The sequence below is a fragment of the Ambystoma mexicanum genome, chromosome 7p (genome assembly GCF_040938575.1).
Source record: "Ambystoma mexicanum isolate Mex_15411 chromosome 7p, UKY_AmexF1_1, whole genome shotgun sequence".
NCBI classification, from domain to species: Eukaryota; Metazoa; Chordata; class Amphibia; order Caudata; family Ambystomatidae; genus Ambystoma; species Ambystoma mexicanum.
In genome coordinates, this window is record NC_090939.1 from 68,143,768 (window position 1) to 68,168,542 (window position 24,775).

Genomic DNA, 24,775 nt, shown 5'->3' on the forward strand with positions numbered 1-24,775 from the left:
GTAGATGTCCACACACCGAGTAACCAGAAGGTCAACCTCAATGCGGTCTGGCTAGGATATAAGCATTCAAACCATGGTTTCTTTTCTTATTCAAAAGTAATAACAACTGATATTAGCCCTTAAGCTGCTATTCGAATGTTCATGAATAAGATTATTTTTTGTATACAAGAAAGCACTGAAGCCCTGACAGTAAGATATGGGGTTGGGGGAGCAGGAAGGTAGGGGGTTAGAGAGTGCCCCCAGAGGCAGATGGGGAAAGAAATGGGACACATTTGTTGAAGTATCATCAATTGGACCAGGCCAGACCGACCCAGAGACCGCAAATCACAGTACTGTGCCTACTGTTAAAAGAGCCCAGCCCAAAAGCCGGCCATACAACAGCCGGTACAGCAATAGGAATGGCTTTGCAAGTGCAGAGTCTAAGTGTTTTCCTGGGAGATATACAACAAATGAAATAAATAAATTAAATAGTACCCTCAGCATTTGCAAGCCTGGCCTATTTGCCTAAACAATGCTTTTTAAAATGGTGGTCATGGATTGGGTGCATCCAAAAGGACTATGCAAGGGCATGCAACCCATCTTCACCATATTCTTTGACCACACAGTGGAAACACAGAAATGTACCAAGCAGCAGGGAAACACAAGAAGTTCTTAAGAGCAACATTCAACAAGACTTCTTCCCAATTCAGTTTTGACATGATCATAGAAAATAGCTCCCACTAGAGCCAAGCTTTCACCACGAGGCACTTATTCTGCTTCACAGTTTCATTGAAATGTACCTTCCAAAGATCTTGCAGAGTGCTGAAACTCTCACTAACCCTTATGACATATTACATGCGTTCTCCGTTCTCGTCCAACCAACCATTTTGGCCGATCCTCCGCTGGTCACAGGACCACTTCTTCTTTAAGTTTGGCCTCAGGTGTGGGGTACAGCAGTTCCATAAATGTTCTCCCCAACCTGACTGCTACTGGTCCAGCAACAAGATGATTATTCAGATCTTTACAATTCTAGGTGACAATGATTCCTGGTTTCGTGCAAAGTCATCTGCTCTGAAGGTGGACGGCCGAATGACTCTGGAAGGACAATGCTCACAAGAGCTTTCCTCATTTCATTGGTTGAATCTTCTGTAATGGCTGTGGGCACAGTTTACCTGCAGAAAAACAGTACAGCTTTCACTAAACAAGCACCTTCTTCTTCCGTTTATAGCTTGGTGGCAGATGTCAGATAATGCCTCCAAAGGGGACTTACCCTCAGAGTTCAGGGTGCAAACCCGGTGTTTAAACCTTCCAGACAAGCCACACTTCCAGCAGAAATACAGATGCTGCAGAGACACTGAGGGCCTGACTGCCGCTCCTTTGGCCTGAAATAAAATGTATGCATAAATATTGTGCAGAAGGGAACAGTGGGGAACAACCTGGGGATCTACAAAATCAACTCGTAGGCAATGGTCAAGAAAAGGCCTACAGACAGACACGGCTTCTCCCACAGGGTTGAGGTTCTGAGGGACAAAGTGAGACACTCATGGTGAAGTCAAGGTCCTGAAGGAGTATCTACGTGATTACATCAAATCTATTTTGATTTTCACTGCAAATTAATGCGGGTGGGAGGCTTTGTGGGGGGAAGGGGGTGTCCATGCAGACCACCAGTTCTATGTCCTATTTCTGCATTTTAAAGACCGAACACAAAAAAAGAATTTCTTTTTTGCCATTTTTGTGTCTTCTTAAAAAATCCTGAAATGTGACTTAATGCGCCCACCCGCCCCTCGCAAGATCATTCCCACCCTCTCTCGCTGGTTGAAGTCTTAATCAGGGGGATAAACCCCCCCAAACCGCCCTTCCGAGCACAACTCTGTCTCACACACACACACACACACACACCCGCCACCCCCCACCCCCCCTCTACTCCTGGTCATGACGTGCCAGTCAGCCCCTGCATGCACTCGTGTGCAGCAGGGGCATGACAGTTCAATTTAGAAAGATTGCTCTGTGTCACAGGGCAGTCTTTCTAAATCGATCTTTTTTTTTAATCGTTTTTAATAAAACAATCATTTAACTTAATACCAGACCACCCTCAGCGGGTTCCCCCTCTCCCACCACAAAACTTATTTTATACCCTAACCCAATCCCCATCTACATTGTGGTGAAAAATGCACACACCAAAAAAACCTGTGGGAAACGCAAGGAACTCCATGAAAGAAGGCAATAGGACCCACAAGAGCAACTCAGGGTCGATATGTAACAGAGAGTCAGTGATGGACAAGACAGAAAGCAAAGAGCATTTCAGGAACCAAACAACCATCTCAAGGCAACAGACAAATGAAGGATTAAAGTAGTCCCTCTAGGAGAAGCATAAGAGCATTTGAAGCAAATCCCTGAAGCAATACATGAACAGCAGGGATCCAATAAACCACAGGAGAGTTTGTGATTGATCTAATTAGAATGTATTTAGCACAAAAATCATTGGTCACAGGGTTGAGAATTGCTATTTTGCTCCTGCTTGTCACCTAGAAAAGCCTGGTCATCTTGACACAAACAGCTGCCAGGAGCCAATGAAACACATTTATGTGACATTAACTCTGTTTGGGAATGGATATTAAGGGTGACCTTCCTACAGTCTCTGGTCCTCAAAAGGTTTATTAACTAATGAGAACAGAGAGGTACCTCTGTGCTTTTGGGGGTGCTGTAAGGAACTCATGGTGGCAACAGTAAAGACAGACACAAGTGATCACAGTTCAAGGGTGTTTATTAAACTGTAAATGCAGGGTGGAAAAACGTCTAACCTAAACCTAAATCTAGGCTGGGAGCAAGTGTCGACCATAAAATGAAAATAAGTCAATCCTTGTGGCGTCTAATCAAAGTAAAAGGTCTATACTAAAAAGAAAATACTGCCAAATGCTTACAACTAATTACAGAAAGAGTGTGGGATAGGGTTTTCAATAAAGAAAGAAGTGTTCACGAATAATAAGTCAGAATGTGTTTGCCAGGGGTCCTCCTTCCCCACGTTTTGAGCAGGAGACAAGGTGGATCTCCTGAGCACACCGCGCACTCTAGCTTTCTTAGCACAAGCTTTGATGGTTAAGTCTCCTGTCAATCAAAAGTCTCTTGCCATTGAGGGCCTGATGTGTTCAACAAAACAGAAAAACAAAAAGTTATTTTCCAAATGGACTTTGGGTGATGACTTTTCACCCCTAGATCTCCCTCGGTCAGGATCAGATCCAAATGCCAAGGGGGACAATCCACTTCCCCTGGTCTTACAATCCTTCTTGGACTCACAAATCTTAATGTCTTTTTAAACAGCTCCTCAGACTGTTAGCATCCCTCTGCCGGGTTTACTCTTGCCAACTTACTGTTTTTCGGAACTCAGACTTCACCCCCTTTTAATCGAGCTCTCTCCTTCAGGTTCACTCTTGCCAATCTTGTCATTCATATCTTCTCATTCATGTCTTGTCATGCAGGACTCACTTCCCTTCGCTTCACAGCAATCTGTCGCCAAAGACTTTCGACTGTACTGACGTTTTTACAATAACCCTGTATGATCACTTTGACACTCTTTTGCCTTTTCCTAAGGCCTTCTGGTTACGGTAGTTTCATTCGTTGGGTAATTGCCCAGAGTTTCCTGCGTGAGCACTGACGTGGCGCCAGACTCCTCTGTTGCTGGTTTTCTCCTTTTCCATTAATAACTCTTTAAGCCTTTCACAGTTCAAATTAGCCGTTTGCTACTCTTCGTTCAACACAGTTCGGTTTCTTATCGACTCTCCCCTCGACTCATCGGCTGTGATGTACCGCTTGGCTTTTTTTGTCTTTGTAGTCAAGGTTGGTACCACAGAGACAAGTGTCTCTCCCTGGCTTGGTAATCAGCAGAGGAGCATCTCCGGTACTGTTGACATCTGCTGCAACACACACTGGCTATTGTTATCGGTCTTATAATTCCTTCTGCGGAGGTTCCAAAGGCCTTGGTCAGAAAGGGCAAGGTTGCTTCTCTCCTCGACAACCTCTCGGTATGCGCCGTCATTCTCCTCCTCTTGAACTGTCGTGCTAACTTAGCTTTCACTTCGTGCAGTCTACCTTGCTCAACCTGTGCTCTCGTGCTACACCTTTTATCCCTGTGGGGAAGGAAAAGGGCTGTCAGGTGTGTGTGATTCTGGTCAACTGCCTGACCTTTTTATTGGGACATGTCCAGTAAACAGCTCTAGTGTTAGTGAGTTGTCTTTGGTGTTGTGAAAGTGTTTGGGTCGGAAAAGGGGGGCAGTGTTTTGGAATATTCTACGTGGTAGGATGGGGAAAAGGTGTTGAAGGAAGGGGGATACCGCGTCTCACCCATTGGTGTCCCACTCCCTAAGGACCCCCCATCCAGGTGATCCTCCCTCACTGGTCCACCCCCAGGAACTGGATCCAACAGCGATGGCCGTATCCTGGCCACCTGGATGACAGATCCCTGGGGACTAGCTAGGGAGACACCTTCAGGTTTCTCACAGTGCGTACAGGGGAGCACTAGCTAGTCCTATTTGTTGTCAGTGTCATCAACCAGCTTAACAATAGAAAGCTAGTTCATGTTTGGTGACGGACGAAGATTTTCTGGCTAGAAAAAAACTTCTTCCCCTTAAGATTTAGAGGCGCCAGGGGCACATCCCTGGGAACATGCGCCCCCCAGACTCGCGCCCACAAGTGCCTCTCCTCAGTCCCTTTTTCCATGTCGACGGATACGGGACGATTTCACCAGCGCTCCTGGGTATGGCTTCGGCCTTGTAATACCACATGCTCTTCCCCGGATACTTTCTCTTGTCTTTTTGTCTTCTTTTTATCAATCAGGTACTCGGTCCTCTGGCGCCATGCTCCTCCCTGGCGCATGTCGACATCAACAGGCTTCAGCAGGTGTCCAGCCTGCGATGGGCTCTTCCCTACATCTGATCCCCATGCTCATTGCCTGTGCAGCCTTGGCACCGACCACGGCTGGGAGGGTTGTACACTGCGCGCTCTGAAGAACAGGCTAGCTTGGTGGAGGGAGCTCTTCGAGAAGTCGCCTCCAGAGGACTTGAAGGACTTCGTCCGACAACTCAAGGCCCAAGGTATGACCGCTTTTTTCCAATCGCACTCTGCAAGGGCGACTCCTTCCTAAAGAAACGCCCGAGCGGGAGAACCCTTTCTGGCACTGGTACCGAGGCTATTTCAGCTACCAGCCGCCAGGCCGAGGGATCATTATATCCTTCTGAGACAGTGCTGAGGGACCGCAAGGTTCTTTATCCTGGTGTACACCTGAGGGGCTATGCCCTAGTACCGGCCAGATGTCTGAGGGGGCGCCTGCACGCAGCACTACCAGTGATACTGCCGACGGCAACACGCCTACCAGGCCCTGTCCTGAGGTGCAGGGTAGGTCTCATGCTCCACGGCCAAGAGTCCTGGAGGAGGCACATCAACAAGATGGCTGCTTTGCCAGAAAAAATGGCCGCTCGTCCCATACCGCCCCTTGGAACAGAGCAGGTGAGAGAACGAGTTGCAAGGTGGGACTGGTGTAACGCTCACCTGATTCCCGCAGAGGCGCCGGTCTTGACTGGGCGAATACCGTATCTTCAAAGGTGATGTGTAACACACGGTTGGCTCTTTGGGCTGGACCTCTGTGCACTGTATGTCTGACTCGAAGAGTAAGATGTCTGCAGATAGAAAATATGGGATTAATGAACTGGGGTTATTGGGTGTCTCTCTCTTCTTCCCCTTCTCTTCTCCTGTAGAACCCCAAAGGTTAACGCTCTCACCTTAGGTAAGTGAACGCTGTGCTCTCCATCTGCCTCGGGGCAGGGTGCCGTAACCAGTTTCTTCACTGGATAAGGGTGCAGGCCTCTTGACCTCAGAGGACTGCTGTCCGTCGTTTACTGCACGAACGGTAAGTTCCGAGTATTTCAAATGTCTTTAAAAGTCTTTTGTAATGATGTCTCTTGTTTTGCAGGGTTCCGGCGATGGCGGATGACGGGCTGAAGTGAGTTGAGGATGGAACCCGTGTGAGGAATAGAAGCGCCTGGAAGCACGTAAGTAAGCGCTTGTTGCCTGCTTCACGATGCGCACTAACTGTCCTTTTATCTTGCAGGTACAAGTTCAGAGCTGCTGAAGGGTGCCGGAATACCCACTGGGTTCGGCGTGGGAAGGAGTAATGGCACGTGAGTAATAAAGTTACCCAATGTCTTTAAATGCACCTTCTTTTGTCTTTCAGATGCGGGATGCAGCGCCGAAGGCCTCCGGAGCGTGCAAAGAGTTGGTAAGCTTTTGTCTTTCAGATGCCGGAATGCAGTGCGAAGACCTCCGGAGCACGCGAAGAGTAGGTAAGCCTTTGTCTTTCAGATGCCGGAATGCAGCGCGAGGCGTTGGTGACAGCTGATGGACCAGGTAAGAGAAGCGCTGTCACTGAAGACCGTAATGCTAACCTGTTCTTTCTTGTCTTTATAGGTGTTGCTGAAGACTGGATTCAGGATGGTAAGCCTTTTTCCCTTAGGCCCAGGATCAGATGCAGAAGACACGATGAGCGTTCTGCTGCAGAGGATGCAGAATAACGCAAAGCAAGATTCATCCATCGGGTGTGGTTTAAATAGCCTCCTGTAGTGCTTAGGTGTCTCCTTCCACAGCCTCGCCTAGGTAAGAAAAGAGTTCCTGCTTTCCAGAAGAGTTCCAGTGTTCTGAACCTAGGGAGTGGCTCCTGCCCCACCCAACAGGAAAAGTAGTCCCAAACAGAAGAGGATTAGAGGCTCAACTGGCAGGTAAGTAAGCAGCATGGTCTGCTGCAGGTAAGTCCATCCAAGCATTATGAGCCCGGCACTTCCAGCGCTGGGACTGGGCATATTTATGAGCCTGGTGCCACTGGCGCCAGGACAGGGTCCAAAAGGTCCCAATTGGGACTGGTTGGCACTCGGAACCTGGGTTATGGGTCTGCTTCCAAGGGAGTTGGGTAAGTCCTGACCTTTTGGAAGCAGAGATCATGACAACTGGTGTCAACCAGGTACGTGGCCTACAGCTTATCCATCAGCATCGCAGGGCAGGCTTACCCCGCAACAAGCTACATAGAGTATGCACCGGCCCCAGCACCCACCCACTACCCCGTCAACATCACCTGCCACCCCACCGGCCTGAGAGGACAGGTTCTTTGAAAGGTTCCTCCCTCTCATGAGATCTCCTCAGATGGGGGGGCCATCCTTCAGGATGTGATCAGGGACATGTTCCCTCTGGCCCCTGCGGCCCCTCTGCCTGCGCCTATAGTCATTCCTCCATGGCTCCAGCGCAGCAGGCCCCGGTGCAGATCCTGCTGCCCTTTGCTGTCTCCTTCGATTCCGGCTACCCTGCCGCCCACAGTTCAGGCGGTTCCACACAAGCCTCAGCTGCAGCCTCAGGCTCCAGTCCCGACACCGCAGCCCTCGGTGCCCAGCACTCCTCCACCGCTCCGGACTAGCCGGACATCATGGTGGACACTGACGAGGAAGAGGACCCTGACACGGCGTCATCAGCCAAGGCCTTCCACGAACAACGTGCAGGTTTGGCAGAGTACTTGGGGCTTCCTCAACCCGAAGTCAAACAACCAGAGGCGGGGTTCCTGTCTGAGGTCCTCACTTTACGCCCTGTGGCTAAAACGGGGATCCCGATGCAGAAGGACATTGTCGCCTTGGCCAAAAAGGGGTGGCTTAAGACCCACTCAGCCCAGCCTGTCAATCGGCACCTCAACGGCAAGTATAGGCAAATGGAGGGGGATCCACTCTTACTGTCGGCACACCCTCAACCGCACTCTTCGGTGATCGCTGCAGGGTCACTCTATTCAAATCCTCAGTCGTCCTCGGCCACCTTGTCCTCGGCGCTGTTAGGCAAGGAGGAGAAGATCTTGGAGGCTTACGGAAAGAAGCTTTATTCCAACGCTTCACTGCACCTTCGTCAATCCAACGCAGATGCCATGGTGGCAGCCGTTAACCAGAGGCTTTGGTAGGTAATAGCTGACTTCCTTCCAGAACTTCCCATGCAGAGCCAGGCACGTTTCAAGGCGGGACTGTCAGAGGATAAATTGGTGGCACAAGACATCATGGAGTCCACCGTGACGCACATTGACACCTCTGGCCGGGCCATATTTATCGCCACGGACATTAGAAGGACTGCCTGGCTTCGGGCTACTAAGTTCAACCCAGACATCCAGGAATGCATATTGGACCATCAATTAGAGGGTGGTGACCACTTTCACTCCACCACAGATGAGGAGCGAGATAAAAAGAAAACAGTTCCCAAACTGCAAAGTCTTTATCTATCCTTAGGAAGATGCATCAACACCCTGTACACCCAGTTGCATCAACGCTCCAATAAGGGGTGGGCGTTCGGCAGGTTCCAGGGCTTCCAAGAACAGAGGTCTAGGCAGCCTGACTGTTCTCTGAGTCAGCACCGGCATAAACAACAAAAGGGCAGTGCAAGGGCTTTTTTCAGTCCCCCTCCTCCGCAACAGCCTCAGAGGGAAAGAAGGCATGACGTGTCCCTTCGGGTCCATGTGTCTCCGGTGGGAGGGGGCTTGCTCTTCACGCACAGTAGTATCCACGGGGTACCGTCTACCAATTCCTCCCTCTCCTCCCTCGTCCCCTCCACTCCCACAGATTGGGACAGCAACTCTGTTGGCAGAAATTCGGTCACTCGTCAACAGCCAGGCAGTGAAAGAAGTTCCAGCCTCCATGGGAGGCTTGGGCTTCTACTCCAGGATTTTTGCCATACAAAAGAAGAACCAGGCTGGCCTGAGAGTTGTGTTGGACCTCCCCACCCTCAACCTCTACCTCCCTCTTCAAAAATTCAAGATGGTTACGCCAGCACTCATAGCAGAGACACTGGGAAGGGGAGACTGGATGTGTTCCCTGGATCTGAAGGACGCTTAGCTACACGTCTCTATTTGGCTGCCTCATTGATCCTTTCTGCGGTTCAGGATCATGGGCTGCCATTTCCAATACAAGGTTCTACCCTTCAGCCACAACTCAGCCTCCAGGGTGTTTACCCAACTAATGAATGCAGTGCCGGCCCTCCTCAGGGCCACCACGTCTACCCATACCTGGACAACTGGTTCATCAGGGCGAGATCTCCGGAGGCGGTGCATCTCACTTCCTCTGCTCTTATTACCACTCTCCACGAGCTGGGATTTTTTATCAACCTCAAGAAGTCTCAGCTGCAGCCTACTCAGAGCCTGACCTTTCAGGGCCTCACATGGGACACAAGCTCCGAGAGAGTTTTCCCCTTGGAAGACAAGATCAGGGCCATCAAGAGGGCCGTAAGTCACTTCCTCAGCCGAGAGGTGACCTCGGCCTGGTGGTTCCAGCATTTACGGGGGATCATGGCGGTGGTCCTACTGGCCGTCCCCCACACGAGACTCAAGATGATGAGATTACAGCTGCACTTTGCAGCCTCATGGAATCAGGAGCAGGGCTCCCAAACAGAGCTTGTCAGCATTCCTACGTCTCTCAACACGGACCTCAACTGGTGGTCCAGGGACTGCAACCTGCGGACTGGCAGGCACCCCCTCAGGTCACCATCACCATGGATTCCTCCCTGGAAGGCTGGGGGGCTATGCTGGACAACCACAGTGTCCATGGAGTCTGATCCCAGCAGGAGCAGGAATCTCATATCAACTGGCTGGAGCTGAAGGCTATCTGGCTAGCTCTCAAGGCTTTCCATCTGCTCATTAGGGGCAAGGTCATCCTCATCCAGACGGACAACTCCAGCATGTATTATGTGAACAAGCAGGGTGGCACCAGGTCCCCTCCGCTGTGCAGCCTAGCCGTCAGAATGTGGGAATGGGCGCTGGAGAAAAACATCAACCTGACTGCGATCCACCTTCTGGGGGAGTCCAACCTGTAAGCGGGCAGGCTCAGCAGACTGGGAGTGGACAATTGCAAATGGCAATTGAACTATCAGTTCCTGCTTGGGGTCTTCAGCAGATGGGGGCCTTCTCCGGTGGACCTCTTTGCCTCCTGGTCCAACAGGAAGGCCAACAGTTTGCATCCTGGCAGGGAAAGGCCCCGGCTCGCTGGGTGACGCATTCCAGATACAGTGGAATGGTATGACAGTGTATGCATTCCCGCCCACACCCCTGATCCACAGGGTGATCTGCAAGATAAGAGAATCGTGTCACCTCTGCGTCATTCCGATAGCTCTGTGGTGGCCGGCAAGACCTTGGTTCTCCGAGCTCCTCAGCCTCTCGGACAGGACGCCCGTTCACCTGCCGCTGGGCCAGCTCACCTCCTCTCGCAGCAGGGGGGCAGGGTCATATACCCCGCTCCATAGAAATTAACCCTCTCAGCGTGATTCCTGTGCAGGTCACGCAGAAGCATCTTAGCATGTCTCAGGCTAACCTGGACATCATTCAAGGCGCTAGGAGCAAGGCTACTAGGAGCCAGTACAAGAGTAAATGGATCAGGTTCTGTCACTGGGCGGACTCTAAGGAGGTTGACACCTTACTTGCACATTGGACGATGTGCTCTCATTCTCGGAACACCTTGCTCACTCAGGGGTGCAAATAGACACCTGCTGCACCTACTTGCAGCCATAGGGGCCTACAGGAATTCTGAGGGGGAGGTCTTCTCCTCCTCCAACCCGGTGGTTAAGCGGCATCTGGCGGGCCACACCAGGCTCTGCCCGCCCATCAAGAAACCACACCCAGTGAGGGATCTCAATGTAGTGTTGGGCGCCCTGGCGCAGAAACCGTTCGAACCAATGGTGTCCGCGTACATCAGATTGGCCACAATTAAAACAGCTTTGTTGGTGGGTCTCACCTCTGCTCTCAGTCAGCGAGATCCAGGCTCTGGTGGCATCAGAACCCTATAATACTTTTCACAAAGATAAGGTGGTCCTGAGAACGCACCCCGCGTTCCTACCTAAGGTAGTCTCTGCTTTCCATCTAAACGAGGAGATAGTTTTACCTACGTTTTTTGCCGATCCCAAGAAAGATGCTCAGAGGGTCTTACACTATCTGGATGTCAGACGCGCTCCAAAATTCTTTCTGGACAGGACCAAGAGCTTCCGCAAGTCAGATGCTCTGTTTGTCACCTCTGAGGGAGTCAAGGGCAAGTTATCAGACATCCAAGGCCTCTATAGCAAGGTGGATGGTTTCGGCTATCAAGGAGGCCAATGAGGGGCAGCACAAACCACTTCCAGCTAACATGCACGCCCACGCTGTCAAAGCCAAGGCCAAGGCCGTCGCTTTCCAGAGGCAGGTCCCGTGGCAGGTCATCAGCAGGGCAGCCCCCTGGGCCGCCCCTTCAGCTTTCTGTAAGCACTACTGTTTGGACGCCGGCTCTGAGTCAGATGCGCCTTTTGGGCAGGCGGTTCTAAGGATTCGGTTTCCTTAAGGAGGGTCTCCTCTCCACCCTGGGGCTACATTCAGTTGTAATCGCCCATGCAGTATGGAGGAAAGGGGATGGGACGTAGGAGTAATTAATAGTTACTCACCATAGTGACTAACATATTCCTAGTCCATAGTCCCCTTTCCTCCATAAGTCCCATCATGCCCCCCCCCAATAATACTGGTGTCATTAGGCAATGATAATATTGTCGACGCGTCAATGAGGACTGAGGAGTGGCGCCAGTGGGCCGAGTCAGGGGAGCGCATGCCTCCAGGGCCACACCATCCCCCTCCCGCCCCCCCCACGTGCTTCTAAATTTAAAAGGGATGTTTTTTCTGGTGAAAAGGTTCTGTCTCCCGTTCTTAGGAAGGGACTCCCATGCAGTATGGAGGCAAGGGGACTATGGACTAGTAGTACACTAGTTACTATGGTGAGTAACTATTAATTTAGCAATGCAAACGTCCTGAATGCTCATGCATCAGTAAAGTTTTGTACTTTAAACAGTGGCTTAAATGATTACTTAAGGGTCGCAGTACATAAAATGCTTTGGATAGTTCCTGTCTTACTCCCACAGCAGGACTCAAAGCAGGATTACAGGGCTTGTGATCTGGAGCCCAGAGTCTGAGCTACTTTGCAGGTAGGCGGGCCCGGAAGGAGGACATTTGGCCGTGTGTTGTATTGTTTATAGTTCACAGAGTGAGCTGCATTACCTAGATCTATTACATAAGGGAGAGAGTAACGACCAATTTCTAGTTTGATTGACGTGCATGTCAGTTATTTGTGGGTGTATTTGTAGAGTGCCACCATTCACCAAAGAGGCAACTTAGCACTGCATAGTACTCCATAGTACTGCAAGAGTTAGGGAAGAATCAGAGAGTCGCGTATGGATGCGAGGCAAGAGTTAGGTTGGAAGAGTCAGAGCATGGAAGAGTCACGTATAGAGATGTGAGGCAAGAGTTAAGGAAGAATCTGAGAATGGGAGAGTCATGTATGGGGATGTGAGGATAGAGTTCGGGAAGGATCCGACCATGGGGAAAATGCAATCTTAAACATCTTCCTGAATTTTAGGAGGTGGTTCTCATTCCGGAGGTGTTCAAGTAGGGAATCCAAAGACTTACAAGTGACCATAGCAAATGGTATTTAGGCTAGATTTTTAAAAAGTTGGGAACAGCTAATTCACCCTATGCACTAGGCACAGGGACATAATGTGTGCCATTGGGAACCAGAGGAAGGGACCAAGATAAAGAAGGGGGAAGAGGAGATGGTGATAAAACATGTAGAGGCCGAACAGAGTTCAGGTGGGTGTATTTTGCACTCATTGCAGACAGGTCAATAGTTTGATCGGCAACAGGAAGAAATAAAATCGTTTGGAGCTAAATCCATGTGGCAAAGAGAGCAGAATTTAAGTCTTAACAGCTTGAACAAGCAGTACTTGTATCACCAATGCCACTTGGGGCACTAGTGACAGATCAGACTATGATACTTAACCCTATACATGGTAGGAGCTGGGAAGGGGCAGGGGCCAAAGTCCTCCATCCAAACCATACATAGAGGTTTATCAAAAATAAGGACCTGCCATCCAACATCACTCGGTGCAGATCAAAGACAGAAGTCGTCATCAACTCTTGCCAGGACTGAAGCCCAACTGTGCTGGTCTAAGAGTTTGTTGCCCCCCCACAAAGGTCTTAAGCTGAGACAGGACCTATTTAATTGGCTTATATAAGTAAGACATCAAGTTATGAAACTGCCAGGGTCTCAGATGAAGCCAAGGCATTTTCAGTGGGGGCCGAATAGCTTCTCCAAGGTGCAGGTACCACACTAGTGGCCAAATGGGAATTAAGAAAAACATTTTTCCGGACTCAGTTTAGTGGTGAAACCGAGCATTTGATGAATTGATTACGGTGTCCAAATCTGTCCAGGAAAGGTCAGAGAAAACACTGAGTCAGAATGTAGTGGAGGCATGGTGTCTGAACAAAATTGCTAGAAAGATATCAATGAAGGTCTGAAAAGGAACTATGGATGTGGCTAAGGCCTAAGGGGTGTTTAAGTCTTACATAATAGAGGAATATTACCTTGACATGTTTAGAGCAGAGTTAAATTTTTCTGGCCTTCAGATTAACTAATTTGATTATTCACATCTGCGGTCACGAAATATTGAAGGAGCACCTCCATGTATGTTACAGTTCTCGTGAAAACAGTTTGCAGTTTGTGGCATTGCGCAGACTTGATTTTAAGTGGCGTGATCGAGTTTACAAGATATGCGACGCAGTCTGACAAACAAGTCACTTCTTTAAAGTGCAAATAGTTATATTCCAATAGCACAATCAATCAGCCTGACTTTAGCCACTGCTGGGCTACCAGGTTCTATGATCTGTGGAATGGTACTTTAATAGCTTGTTTGTAACACCTTATTACAAGGCCTGGTCCTGCTAAAACCATACAAAGGAAATTGTAGAACAGGACTTCAGCGGATTAGCACTGAATATTTGATCACATGCATGACCGACCCGGTGTGTGACAAAGGAGAGCAGAGACAGAGGTCTAGGCGATTAAGCCCCACACACCTATCATTTGTCAGGTTTGTGTCAGAGTTGTGTTCATACCAACAGTATACATCTGCTAATTAAAAGATGGGGGCTTCGCCAGCTGGTTATGTTCAACTGAGCACAGGATTTCCTGGCATTTCAAAGCCCTGCAAAATCTTCCACCAAATCTTCCACCAAACAAAAAATATCCCATGCATCACTTAGGCAGTATGACCCGAGGATGGGTCATTACCGGTTGGGTAATGCCCATGGGGCCATAGTTAGAAGCCAGAGCGAAGCAAGGGCTTTAACGGAGCCCCGGGAGCATTATACGACCAGTAATGCCCTCCCTCCTCGGGTAATATTGCCAGTTAGTCGGGGGGACTAGTGGTCTTTTTTTTGGTTGTGAGACGCTATGTGTTTGGGAACCAGAGCCCAAGCGAACCAGAGCCCCATAGCCCAAGCGAACCAGAGCCCGAGAGAGAGCGCAAGCAAACCAGAGCCCGAGAGAGAGCGCAAGCAAACCAGAGCCCGAGAGAGAGTGCAAGCAAACCAGATGCCGAGAGAGAGCACAAGCAAACCAGAGCCCAAGAGAGAGCGCAAGCAAACCAGAGCCCAAGAGAGAGCGCATGGGATCCAGAGCCCGAGAGAGAGCACAAGCTAACCAGAGCCCGAGAGAGAGCACAAGCTAACCAGAGCTCGAGAGAGAGCGCGAGCAAACCAGAGTCCAAGAGAGAGCGCAAGCTAACCAGAGCCCGAGAGAGAGAGAGTGCGCAAGCCAGAGAGAGCGAGCGAACCAGAGCCGAGAGAGAGAGAGAGAGAACCAGAGCCCAAGAGAGAGAGCGAACCAGAGCCCAAGAGAGCGAACCAGAGCCAGAGAGAGTGAGCGAACCAGAACCACAGAGGGAGAGCGAACCAGAGCCCAAGAGAGAGAGCGAACCAGAGCCAGAGAGACAGAGCGAACCAGAGCCAGAGAGAAAGTGCGAGCAAACCAGAGCCCGAATGAGAGTGCGAGCGAACCAGAGCCCGAGAGAGAGCGTGAGCGAACCACAATCCAAGAGAGAGCGCGAGCGAACCAGAGTCCGAGGGAGAGAGAGAGAGCGAACCAGAGTCCGAGAGAGAGAACCAGAGTCCGAGAGAGAGAGAGAACCAGAGTCCGAGAGAGAGAGAGAGTGAACCAGAGTCGAGAAAGAGTGAACCAGAGTCAGTGAGAGAGAGCAAACCAGAGTCAGAGAGAGAGAGAGAGAGAGAGAGTGAACCAGAGTCCAAGAGAGTGAGAGCGATCCAGAGTCCGAGAGAGAGAACCAGAGTCAGAGAGAGAGAACCAGAGTCCGAGAGAGAGAGTGAACCAGAGTCCGAGAGAGAGAGTGAGAGAGAGAGAGAGAGAGAGAGCGAACCAGAGTCTGAGAGAGAAAGAGCGAACTAGAGTCAGAGAGAGAGAGCGAGCGAACCAGAGCCCGAGAGAGAGAGAGCGAACCAGAGCCTGAGAGAGAGAGTGAACCAGAGCCCGAGAGAGAGAGAGAGCAAACCAGAGCCCAAGAGAGAGAGAGCGAACCAGAGCCTGAGAGATAGAGAGAGCGAACCAGAGCCCGAGAGAGAGAGTGAACCAGAGCCCGAGAGAGAGCGAACCAGAGCCCGAGAGAGAGAGAGCGAACCAGAGCCCTAGAGAGAGAGCGAACCAGAGCCAGAGAGTGAACCAGAGCCCGAGAGAGAGAGAGAGCGAACCAGAGCTAGAGAGAGAGAGAGAGAGAGAGAGAAAGAGAGAGAGAGAGAATCAGTGCCTGAGAGAGAGAGTGGACCAGACCCAGAGAGATATAGAGAGAGCGAACCAGACCCAGAGAGAGATAGAGAGCGAACCAGACCCAGAGAGAGAGAGCAAACCAGACCCAGAGAGAGAGAGCGAACCAGACCCAGAGAGAGAGAGCGAACCAGACCCAGAGAGAGAGCGAAGACTTTTGCTCCATGTAGCAGGTGCATCATGTCCGTTATTCTCGGTGAAGTATGCCTCTCTCCCTCTCAATGGCCATGTTAGGAGCCCTCATGCCCACGCAAATGCGGATGCTTTTCCTGTTTTCCTTCTTCGGGACTGGAACAATAGGGGATACCCAGGTTGTGGACTCAGTTGCATGCTCTATGATGTCTTGATCCAGGAGAGCTTGTATTTCGTCCTCTACTTACTTCTGGATGTTCAGGGGTATTCCTCTGTAATGTTGTGCCACAGGCTTGTTGTCGCGATTGATATGCAATTTAACTTTTTTTCCTTTAAGGCGGCCAAATCCTTTGAATAAATCTGGGAAGAGTTTTTTCATCATGTCTTTTGGGCTTGTGGTATATGCTGTCATTGTTTGGTACATGATGTGTACTAGCCCCATTTGTATAGCAGACTTGAAGCTGAGCATGCTGCCACCTGGTCCCTCTCCTTCTATTACGTATATTAATATTTTAGCTATTTTGTCTTTGTAGGCGCAGGTACCTTTGAACATACCTTTACATTTTAACAGTGTGTTTGCGCCGTACAGATAAATGTCAATATCAGCTGGTTGAAGCATCTTCTTGTATTTTAGTCCTTGGTATGTTGCCTCGTTGACCATACTTACAGTTCCCCCGGTGTCAATCAGAAATTCTCGGGGGGCTGCCGTTGAGTTGCAACAATAATGTCAGGCTATATTTTGTCGCTGTCTTGTTGCCTAAGGCATGTACATAGCCTTGCTTGCGGTCCCCGCTGGACGACGAAAGGAGATATGCTTCCAGACCCAAGTGAGTGACTCAAGATCTCTACCCAGGATGTTCAGCAGAGCGGACTATTCCAGGTACCATTCACAGGCCGGTCCTACCCAGTTAGGACGGCTGCTGGCCTGGAACTTGCCTGTTGCTTTCTGCACGTTTTCAGTCTGCTGTGGCAAAGTGCATTCTGATGTTAAGGCGGAAGTCAAGAAGTCTAGTCTTGATTTTTTAACTTTTGTATCCCCCGCTCAGCCCCCATATGTTGTGGGACCCTTCACCAGGGATTGGTTTGGTTTGCATCTCCTCCATCTGGGTTTATCATCCGAAGGTTGGTATACCCCCTTAGCGGGTGGCATTAGGTGATGCTAAGCATTTTGACAAGCATCCAATCAGTGGGGGCTGCCACATCAAACCTTTTCAGGGTTCTACCCAGGCAAAATCTCAGATGTGGAATCAAGTTGAAGTCCCGACACCATTCAAAAGCTGGTCCTAATTTGACAGGAATGCTGCTGGCCTGCATATCCTGGCCATGCCAACATATATTCACACTGGTATCCCCCCATTCATTCTTGCATAGAAACAATATCCAGATGCAGGTGTCTACACTGGGTTTTACTTTTGGGTGAGAGGGGTAGCTAGCAGGCACAGCTTTGGAGGGAGAGGGGTAGCTAGCAGGGACAGCCTTGGATACAGCAGGACTGCTCCCCCCTGAAATTAGGAACCTGCAGTCACCAACTAGACACGCTGCTATGCAAGGTTATGCACATAGGAGAAATGGGGGATGTGGTGTAATCTGATAGTCTTGGGGGCTTCTGAGGGCTCTGTATTAGAGTCTGATGAGCCTTTGTTTAGAAACTCCTAAAGGATAAGGTAGGTAAACCAGATATGGAAAGAGTGAAACAAAGAAACTGCCATAGAGTAATAGGTTAGGGAATTTAGTCTTGTTCAATAAGAGCAGCTTTTTTTTACTTGTTCAAGTCAAAACACCATTAATGGCCCTCCTCCCTCCTGACCCTCAATAGGACCTTGGTTGTTCTACTCCCAGTGCTATAGTCCCTCTTTCTGCCACAAACTATCAGAGCATTAACATTTGAAAACCTATATTACCGCTCGACAAAAATGCAACCAGGACCACACTTTCTCCCAGTTGAGGGTTTGTCAATCTTTCCTAATCGGGCCAGCACAGTGGACATTTTGTTTTAAATCATTTTACGCGCAAGTCTTTGAGGATACTCACAGTTTTTGACAGATGCAGACTTGTTCTGTCCGAGCTGCTGGTTTTCCACTGTGCATCCAATCAGGGCATGTTCAGAGCCCTGCATGGTCATTTTGCTGGTCACACTATACGTCTGGTCGATTGGATCCTGAAAGCTCTCTGTTGTCACGTTGTAGAGGTCATTAGGAATGGGTTCATCATTAACAGTCCAGTAGATGAGGGGTTTCGGATAGCCCCCGGTGGCATTGCACGTGTGGGTGCGGGCCTGGCCTGAGCACAGTTCACTGCTTCCTATGGTTGGTTCATTATAAGGGGCTGGAAAAACAAGCAGAAATCACAATTAATTCATAAACTCAAGATGAAAATATGGGTTGTTCACAGCGAAAAGAAAAGGGAGAAGCGCCAGTAGTAGGATCGCCGAGGAGCGGCACAGCCCTAGGGACGCAGAGACAAAGAAAACAAGTATGATGGCATTCTACCAAGGGACCTAATGACGTCAGAGAGAAGATCAAAACTCACAGGAAACCTGAGGAAGGTACCATTAATCACAAAATGTAATGCCACCAAGAGGCCCTGTGACGACAGAGAGTAGAGCATCACTCACAGGAAACCTGAAGAAGGTACCATTAATCACAAAATGTAATCCCACTAAGAGACCCAGTGACATCAGAGAGTAGAGCTTCACTCACAGGATATCTGAGGAAGTTACCATTAATCACAAAATGTAATCCCACTAAGAGACCCAGTGACATCAGAGAGTAGAGCTTCACTCACAGCAAACCTGAGGAAGGTACCATTAATCACAGAATGTAATTCCACTAAGAGACCCAGTGACATCAGAGAGTAGAGCTTCACTCACAGGAAACCTGAGGAAGGTACCATTAATCACAGAATGTAATTCCACTAAGAGACCCAGTGACATCAGAGAGTAGAGCTTCACTCACAGGAAACCTGAGGAAGGTACCATTAATCACAGAATCTAATTCCACTAAGAGACCCAGTGACATCAGAGAGTAGAGCTTCACTCACAGGAAACCTGAGGAAGGTACCATTAATTACAGAATGTAATTCCACTAAGAGACCCAGTGACATCAGAGAGTAGAGCTTCACATACAGGAACCCTGAGGAAGGTACCATTAATCACAGAATGTAATTCCACTAAGAGACCCAGTGACATCAGAGAGTAGAGCTTCACATACAGGAACCCTGAGGAAGGCACCATTAATCACAAAATGTAATCCTACTAAGTGGCCCAATTACAACAAAACATAATGGGTGTATTTACAGAGCGCACGTTCACAGGGGTATCTGGCAAAGGGTTGTCCAACTCAAGGCCCCGAGGGCTGGATCCTTGTTAGATTTTCAGGATGCAGCTCATTAATATTCATGGGCTCAATTTGCACACAATGATTCTAAATGTATGCACATTTTTGCTAATGAATATTAATGGGGAATATCCTGAAAACCCATCAGGTTTCCGCTCCTCGAGGCCTGGAGTTGGACAGCCCTGCCGGGAATGATAAATTAAGAACAGAAGTCACAGGAAACCCAAGGATGCTACAAATGAGCTGCCAGACCTTAGTCTGAAGGAAACAGGAGAACATTACGAGAGCATTAAAATCACTGAAGTTTCCTATTGACAAAAGGATCCCACTAGACGTTACATGCACCGCCCAGAAGAGTTTCTGGAAAAAAAAAAAGTCTTCCTCAAAACCTACCTCCTCCAATATGGAGATAATCCACAGCAAAGAATGTATAGAAAAACTCTGAAAAAATACAAGAGCAGGTGCCAGGCTACTAGCATCCTAATGCCCAGAACTTGACAGAAATGGACCTGCCTTAACTTTAAAGTAACCCGAAAATATCTACAAATGTCAACAGTTTAACAATTTCCATGAAAGACGTTTATTAACTTCCCTGATTCTATAGTTTGTGAACCAGTTATCCTTCACCTTTTCATTCACCCCCCCCCATGCCCCCCCACTCCTCCCCAGACAATGCATTTCCTTGTACTGCTGTACAGTATCCGTTATATATGCACCCTGAAGAAAATGGCTTTGCGAGTTGTGGATGTATAAGTAATAAAAACATTTCAAAAGGTGCTTGATGTTGAAGACATTCTTAATTTACAATCATTCAAATTCGTTTACCCATTCGCCCCCCTGTCTCCCCTGCCCTGCCCCCCGGAGGTGACAAAAGGAAAGTCTTCCGTTATTAAAGTTTTTGTTAAAAAAAGGCATATATAGATAGTTGTGAAACATTCACTAGGTCATATAAAAAATGTCAAATCCTGGTTCCATGAAAATTGATCAAAGTCTTGAGTGCTAAATTGAAAATGTTGCTGCAAGAAAAGGAGAACAGTGAGTTTTGGCAGGTTCTTTGAGCTCAGAAAAGGATTAGAGAATCTAGTAGAGAATCTTTTGTATATATGAAAATGTACAGATTTCAGCGTCAACCATTTTTTGCTATGGGCATAACAGCCATACTACTCCTGTGTTTATATTTGTAGAACTAATTATTTCAGTTCATAGTTGTGTATTTTAGAATCATGTAGAAAAATGTTTATGATCCTCTGAAATGGAGTACCCACTGTTTGTTGTTCTCGATCATGTGTGTGAAAAAAGAAATTAATATGAAAAAAAAGATTTTCAAACATTGACATGTACATGGAGCAATAGGTTGGTAAAACTGGAAGAAATAAAAGAAGAAGATCCAACCCAAGGGGACTAACTATTGCCAAATAAGCCATGGCATGGAAATCGTCCAAAGGCCCTGAAGTAGAGGAATGGTGGAGGGTCCTGCATAAGTGGGGGGCGGCGGAAATAGCGGCATGGAAAGGGGCGGTGGGGTGTGACCATGAAGCGGACATGGTAGGAATCATGGAATGGGAAGTCTTGCTACAAACTCTGTTCACCAAGGCAGCCACGGAAGAGGTAGAGGCAAATTGACCCTCTCAAGAGCGCAAGTGGCTCCCTACTGTTTGGAATGTAGTGCGTGTACAGTACAGTTGTGGGGCATGCAAGGTCGGGGGTTGGGAGTGGGGGGGTGGGGCAGGGAATGGGCAGAGGTACTTTGAGGTAGTGTTTATGACATGCTATAACGTGACGGCTGTTGATATTGCATATGATTATGTTGTGTAATGTTTCAACTTAAGCATCTGTAAAAATCAATAAAACAAATACAACAAAAAAAACTATTGCCAAATAAGATGAACTCTTCATGCAGGACTAAACTGCATGAAAAGATGACAAGGCAAGGCAAGTCTACGAGAGAAAACCAAGTCCAGTCTTTGGGGCACGGACGAGATGCCCAAGAACAAAGAAGAGTCTGCAGAAGTACAGCAAATAGGTGCCAAGTAGGAAGTCTTACTTCATATTCTTAATTTGTCATATCCTCTATAGGCAAACTTGGAAGTAACAGGGTAAGCAGGAAGTGAAGTCGGAAGCAGATTTTGAAGGAGGATGTTGGTGGGAGCGTGAAGTTGGTTGAATTGAGACTGGAGAAGAAGGTTAGAGAGGACCTGAGGATGCTGGTTTGAAACAGAAGATTATGGAAAGAACTGGAAGGAGGAAGGTAGAGGAAGAATAGTAAGAAGTTGGAGAAGTCCTACGAGAAGGTTGAGATCACCAAACAGATTGGAAGGAGCACTAAGTTAGTCAACAGGGGAGAAGGAAAGGGGAGGTTTTACAAGGATGTACTACTGAGAATTAACATCTACCAAATAACCTGTTCTATGGGACGTTACCCAATCATTTGGGTCTGCAAGCACACATTTGCTCACTGCACCTTTTGCATAGGCAATACCCAATTGCATATCAGTCTGGTCCCACCCACTAGGGCAATCCAACACCAACATGCTAGGCAATTCTCTGAACAGGAGGTTCATTGGCAATGTTTCAGCCTTGTTGGGCATCATCAGTAAGTTGAAGGTGAGCCTCTATGCACAGTTAGCAAGGGTGTCCACGTCTGGATTGACCTTAGTAATTTAGGGTAAAACCCAAAGTGTATTCAAGTTTTAAAGAATGTGGACGTCTCTTTATGTAGAGCTAAAAGTACTCTGATAAATGGTTCTGTAAAAGGAACAGTGGAATAAAACATGACTGCAGATCCTCCTGCATGGGGAAACATCTTAGAACAGGTTGTTTGGGCCATGTTTGCTCTCAGTAGAGGGCCTCCCGCATTCTTGAAAAAGTGGTTGTAGGGGGCGTTGAGGAGTGGAAGAAGGTTGGAGGAGGTGTAGACAAGAATAGTGAACCTTTAGCAATGCAAGTGTTGCAGAGAGTCAAGCATGAAGACCAAGCTAGTGCCATGAACGTGTGGTAGGGAGGTGGTAGCACAGCACTAAGAAACTCCTTACTTACCTTGAGGCAGCCAAAGACGAACCCCCAATTGAATGGAGATTAAATGGGCCATATTATTATCAAGCAAACTATAGGACTTGCCATCTCTCTGGCCTACCTGACCCGGAGGAAATTGAGCCATGGATTCGAGGAGATGATGCAAAGGCACAGCTGCCCAGAATTCAATAGTCAAGAAAGAAGTGCAGGGAGTCCTGGGGTTTTAAAACACCTGCTGGAAAGGCAGGAAGTCAGACCAGGTATAATTGCTTGCTTTATTACAAGTAGAAGTCATCGAGAGAATTGCTTTGCTTTTTGTTATCCCCATCATGGCTCGAGTTTTGTAAATACTTCAAATAGAACCCAGTTTAAGCTTGAACAGTCTGATTGACTCGGGTGTTTCTCACCCTTCAGGACAGGGCGTATGTTGTAGAGTTACCTATTACCCAGTTAAACCACCTTGTAAATGACAAATTTCATAGGGAGAGCAGACTAAGGCACTGAAACGTCAATGCATGTGGCAAATTCAGGCTTGTAAAGATCTGACCCCCTAAACGACCAGTTCCCTTTTCCTTTCATTTTGTGCAACTCTGCCTCTCAGCACATTAGTACTTCAAATTGTAATCATTATTTGTAAATCAGGGACATCGTTTCTATTGGCTCCTGAACAGTAGTCTAGGTATTTACTCATATCACCCAACTGCTGTCCTCATCCTTTGGGTAAAATATTTTGTTCAATGTATCTATATAAATAAAAATGTAAATGTTTGTTTGTTCAAAATCTTAAATCTCCGAATGTTCTTCACTGATTGCTTTGAAATTTTGACACACATTGCATTCGAATAGGCGCATGTTTTTATATAGCTACTATACATAGATGTCACACCTGTGACAGGTAAAAACATACTTTTTCTGAAAACAGCGCCATCTGTTGGACGTAAAAGCAACGCACGCTATACTAACATTTTACTGCAAAACAGCGGCATCTGTTGGACGTAAAAGCAACACACGCTATACAAAATATTTTATGATTCCATTTCAATGCTTCCGTGGCTCAAATACGTGCCGCGGAAGCAGCAGAGCGATGTGCGGCCAGCCTTCAGGATGCACGGTTGCGAGCACAGTCATCGCGTTCTGTAGCTTCAAATCTGCTTCGTTGTCAACAGAATCAATGCAACAAGCTAAGAGTGGCTGAAAGACGTCAACGAGAAACAGCAGATCAGCGGCACACACGGCTCCGTGCTTAGCAATCACGCGATTACAATCGCCTTGCATTCCGGTACAACCCAGCTGATGGTTATAGTTTGAGCCGGCATGTTCTCATCGGCACCATGACTGAAGTGTGTCCTTATTGCAAGGCTCTGAAATTTAATGGAGAAACTAAAGGAATGTGTTGCGCCGCCGGGAAAATTAAACTGCCTCAACTTGGAGAACCGCCAGAGCCATTGTGAAATTAAATATATTAGAAACGTGTGCTTTCTCATTTCTTTCTTTTCCATTTAACCAGACTGAGCCACAGCAACGCGTGGCCGGGCACAGCTAGTTGTTCATATTTGGTTTAAATTGTAGGTCACGAGAGTGAACATTGTAACATTATCAGAGTATACTGTGGGCGGTCAGAAATGTGAAGCGGACAACTTTGAAGGATTTTTTAAAAATGCCTTTTTATTAACTTAAAAGGGTTTGATGAATGCCTCACTATCCCTAACCTAAAGAGGATTTACCTGCCTATCAAAATAATCTAAAAGAAACACTAACAAAAGGCACGGAAACTGCTCTCCTGAATACCCGTGAAGACCGGATCTCTAACCTGGACTCAAACACACCCTCTGATCTGATCCTTTTTGATCTTTCCTCTGCCTTTGACACAGTCAACCACTCCATCCTCATAAACCGTCTCTGTGATACCCTAGGCAACAAAGACTGCGCACTGGCGTGGCTGACCGCCTTCCTCACAAACAGACCCGCCCAAGTGCAAATGGGTCCTTTTCTCTCCTCCACCTGACTCTTTACCTGTGGCGTTCCTCAGGGCTCTGTCCTATCGCCAAGGCTCTTCATCATGTACCTGCCCTCTCTGGCCAAATTGATCTCCTTCTCCCCTTATTTTCAGTATAATGCAGATTACACATAACTCTCCTTCAAGCTACCTTTCTCTACCTCCTCCGCCTACTCTCTCATACCCGACTGCCTGACTGCTATTCATGCAAGGTGTTCTGCCAATGATTCCTGCATTATGCCAGTAAGTCCATTGAGATGCCTGCTCCTTGCTTCCCCGCTACACTCTGGCCAGCCTCCTTATGCCCCCCCCGTTCAACCTCATGTGAAGCAAAAAAACCTTGGGGTAATCTTTGACTCCTCTCTCTCTTTCTCGTTCTCTCCACACATCACGGACATCACATCACGAACCTTGCTGAGAAGTCCAACTTTCAGCTCCACCTCCTCAGGGGCATTCTTCCTTTCCTCACTTTCCCCCAGAAGCTCAACATTTCCGAAGCCCTGGTTCTCTCTAGGTTAGACTTCCTGTTTCCTTCATTCATCCCCTTGAACTTATTCAGAATAGCACTGCAAGACTGATCCTTGGCCTCAAGCCCAAGGACCGCATCTTTCCAGCCCTAAAGTCTCTCCACTGGATCCTGGTGA

The 24,775-nt window shown here is 48.1% G+C and overlaps 1 protein-coding gene across 3 annotated transcripts in view; it reads right to left on the reverse strand.

The window, feature by feature from the left end:
• Positions 1-659: 659 nt before the first annotated feature.
• LOC138525698 (ICOS ligand-like) overlaps positions 660-24,775 on the reverse strand; it is a 289,305-nt gene continuing 265,189 nt past the window's right edge. For 2 of the 3 annotated variants that reach the window (XM_069635795.1, XM_069635792.1), the window contains exons 5-6: positions 17,820-18,113; positions 660-1,361 (exon numbers count right to left, since the gene is read on the reverse strand). In XM_069635795.1, coding sequence (XP_069491896.1) covers positions 1,279-1,361; positions 17,820-18,113 — 377 coding nt within the window. In that variant the 3' untranslated portion in view covers positions 660-1,278. The remainder of the gene's footprint in view (positions 1,362-17,819; positions 18,114-24,775) is intronic. The other variant, XM_069635794.1, reaches the window with a different exon arrangement.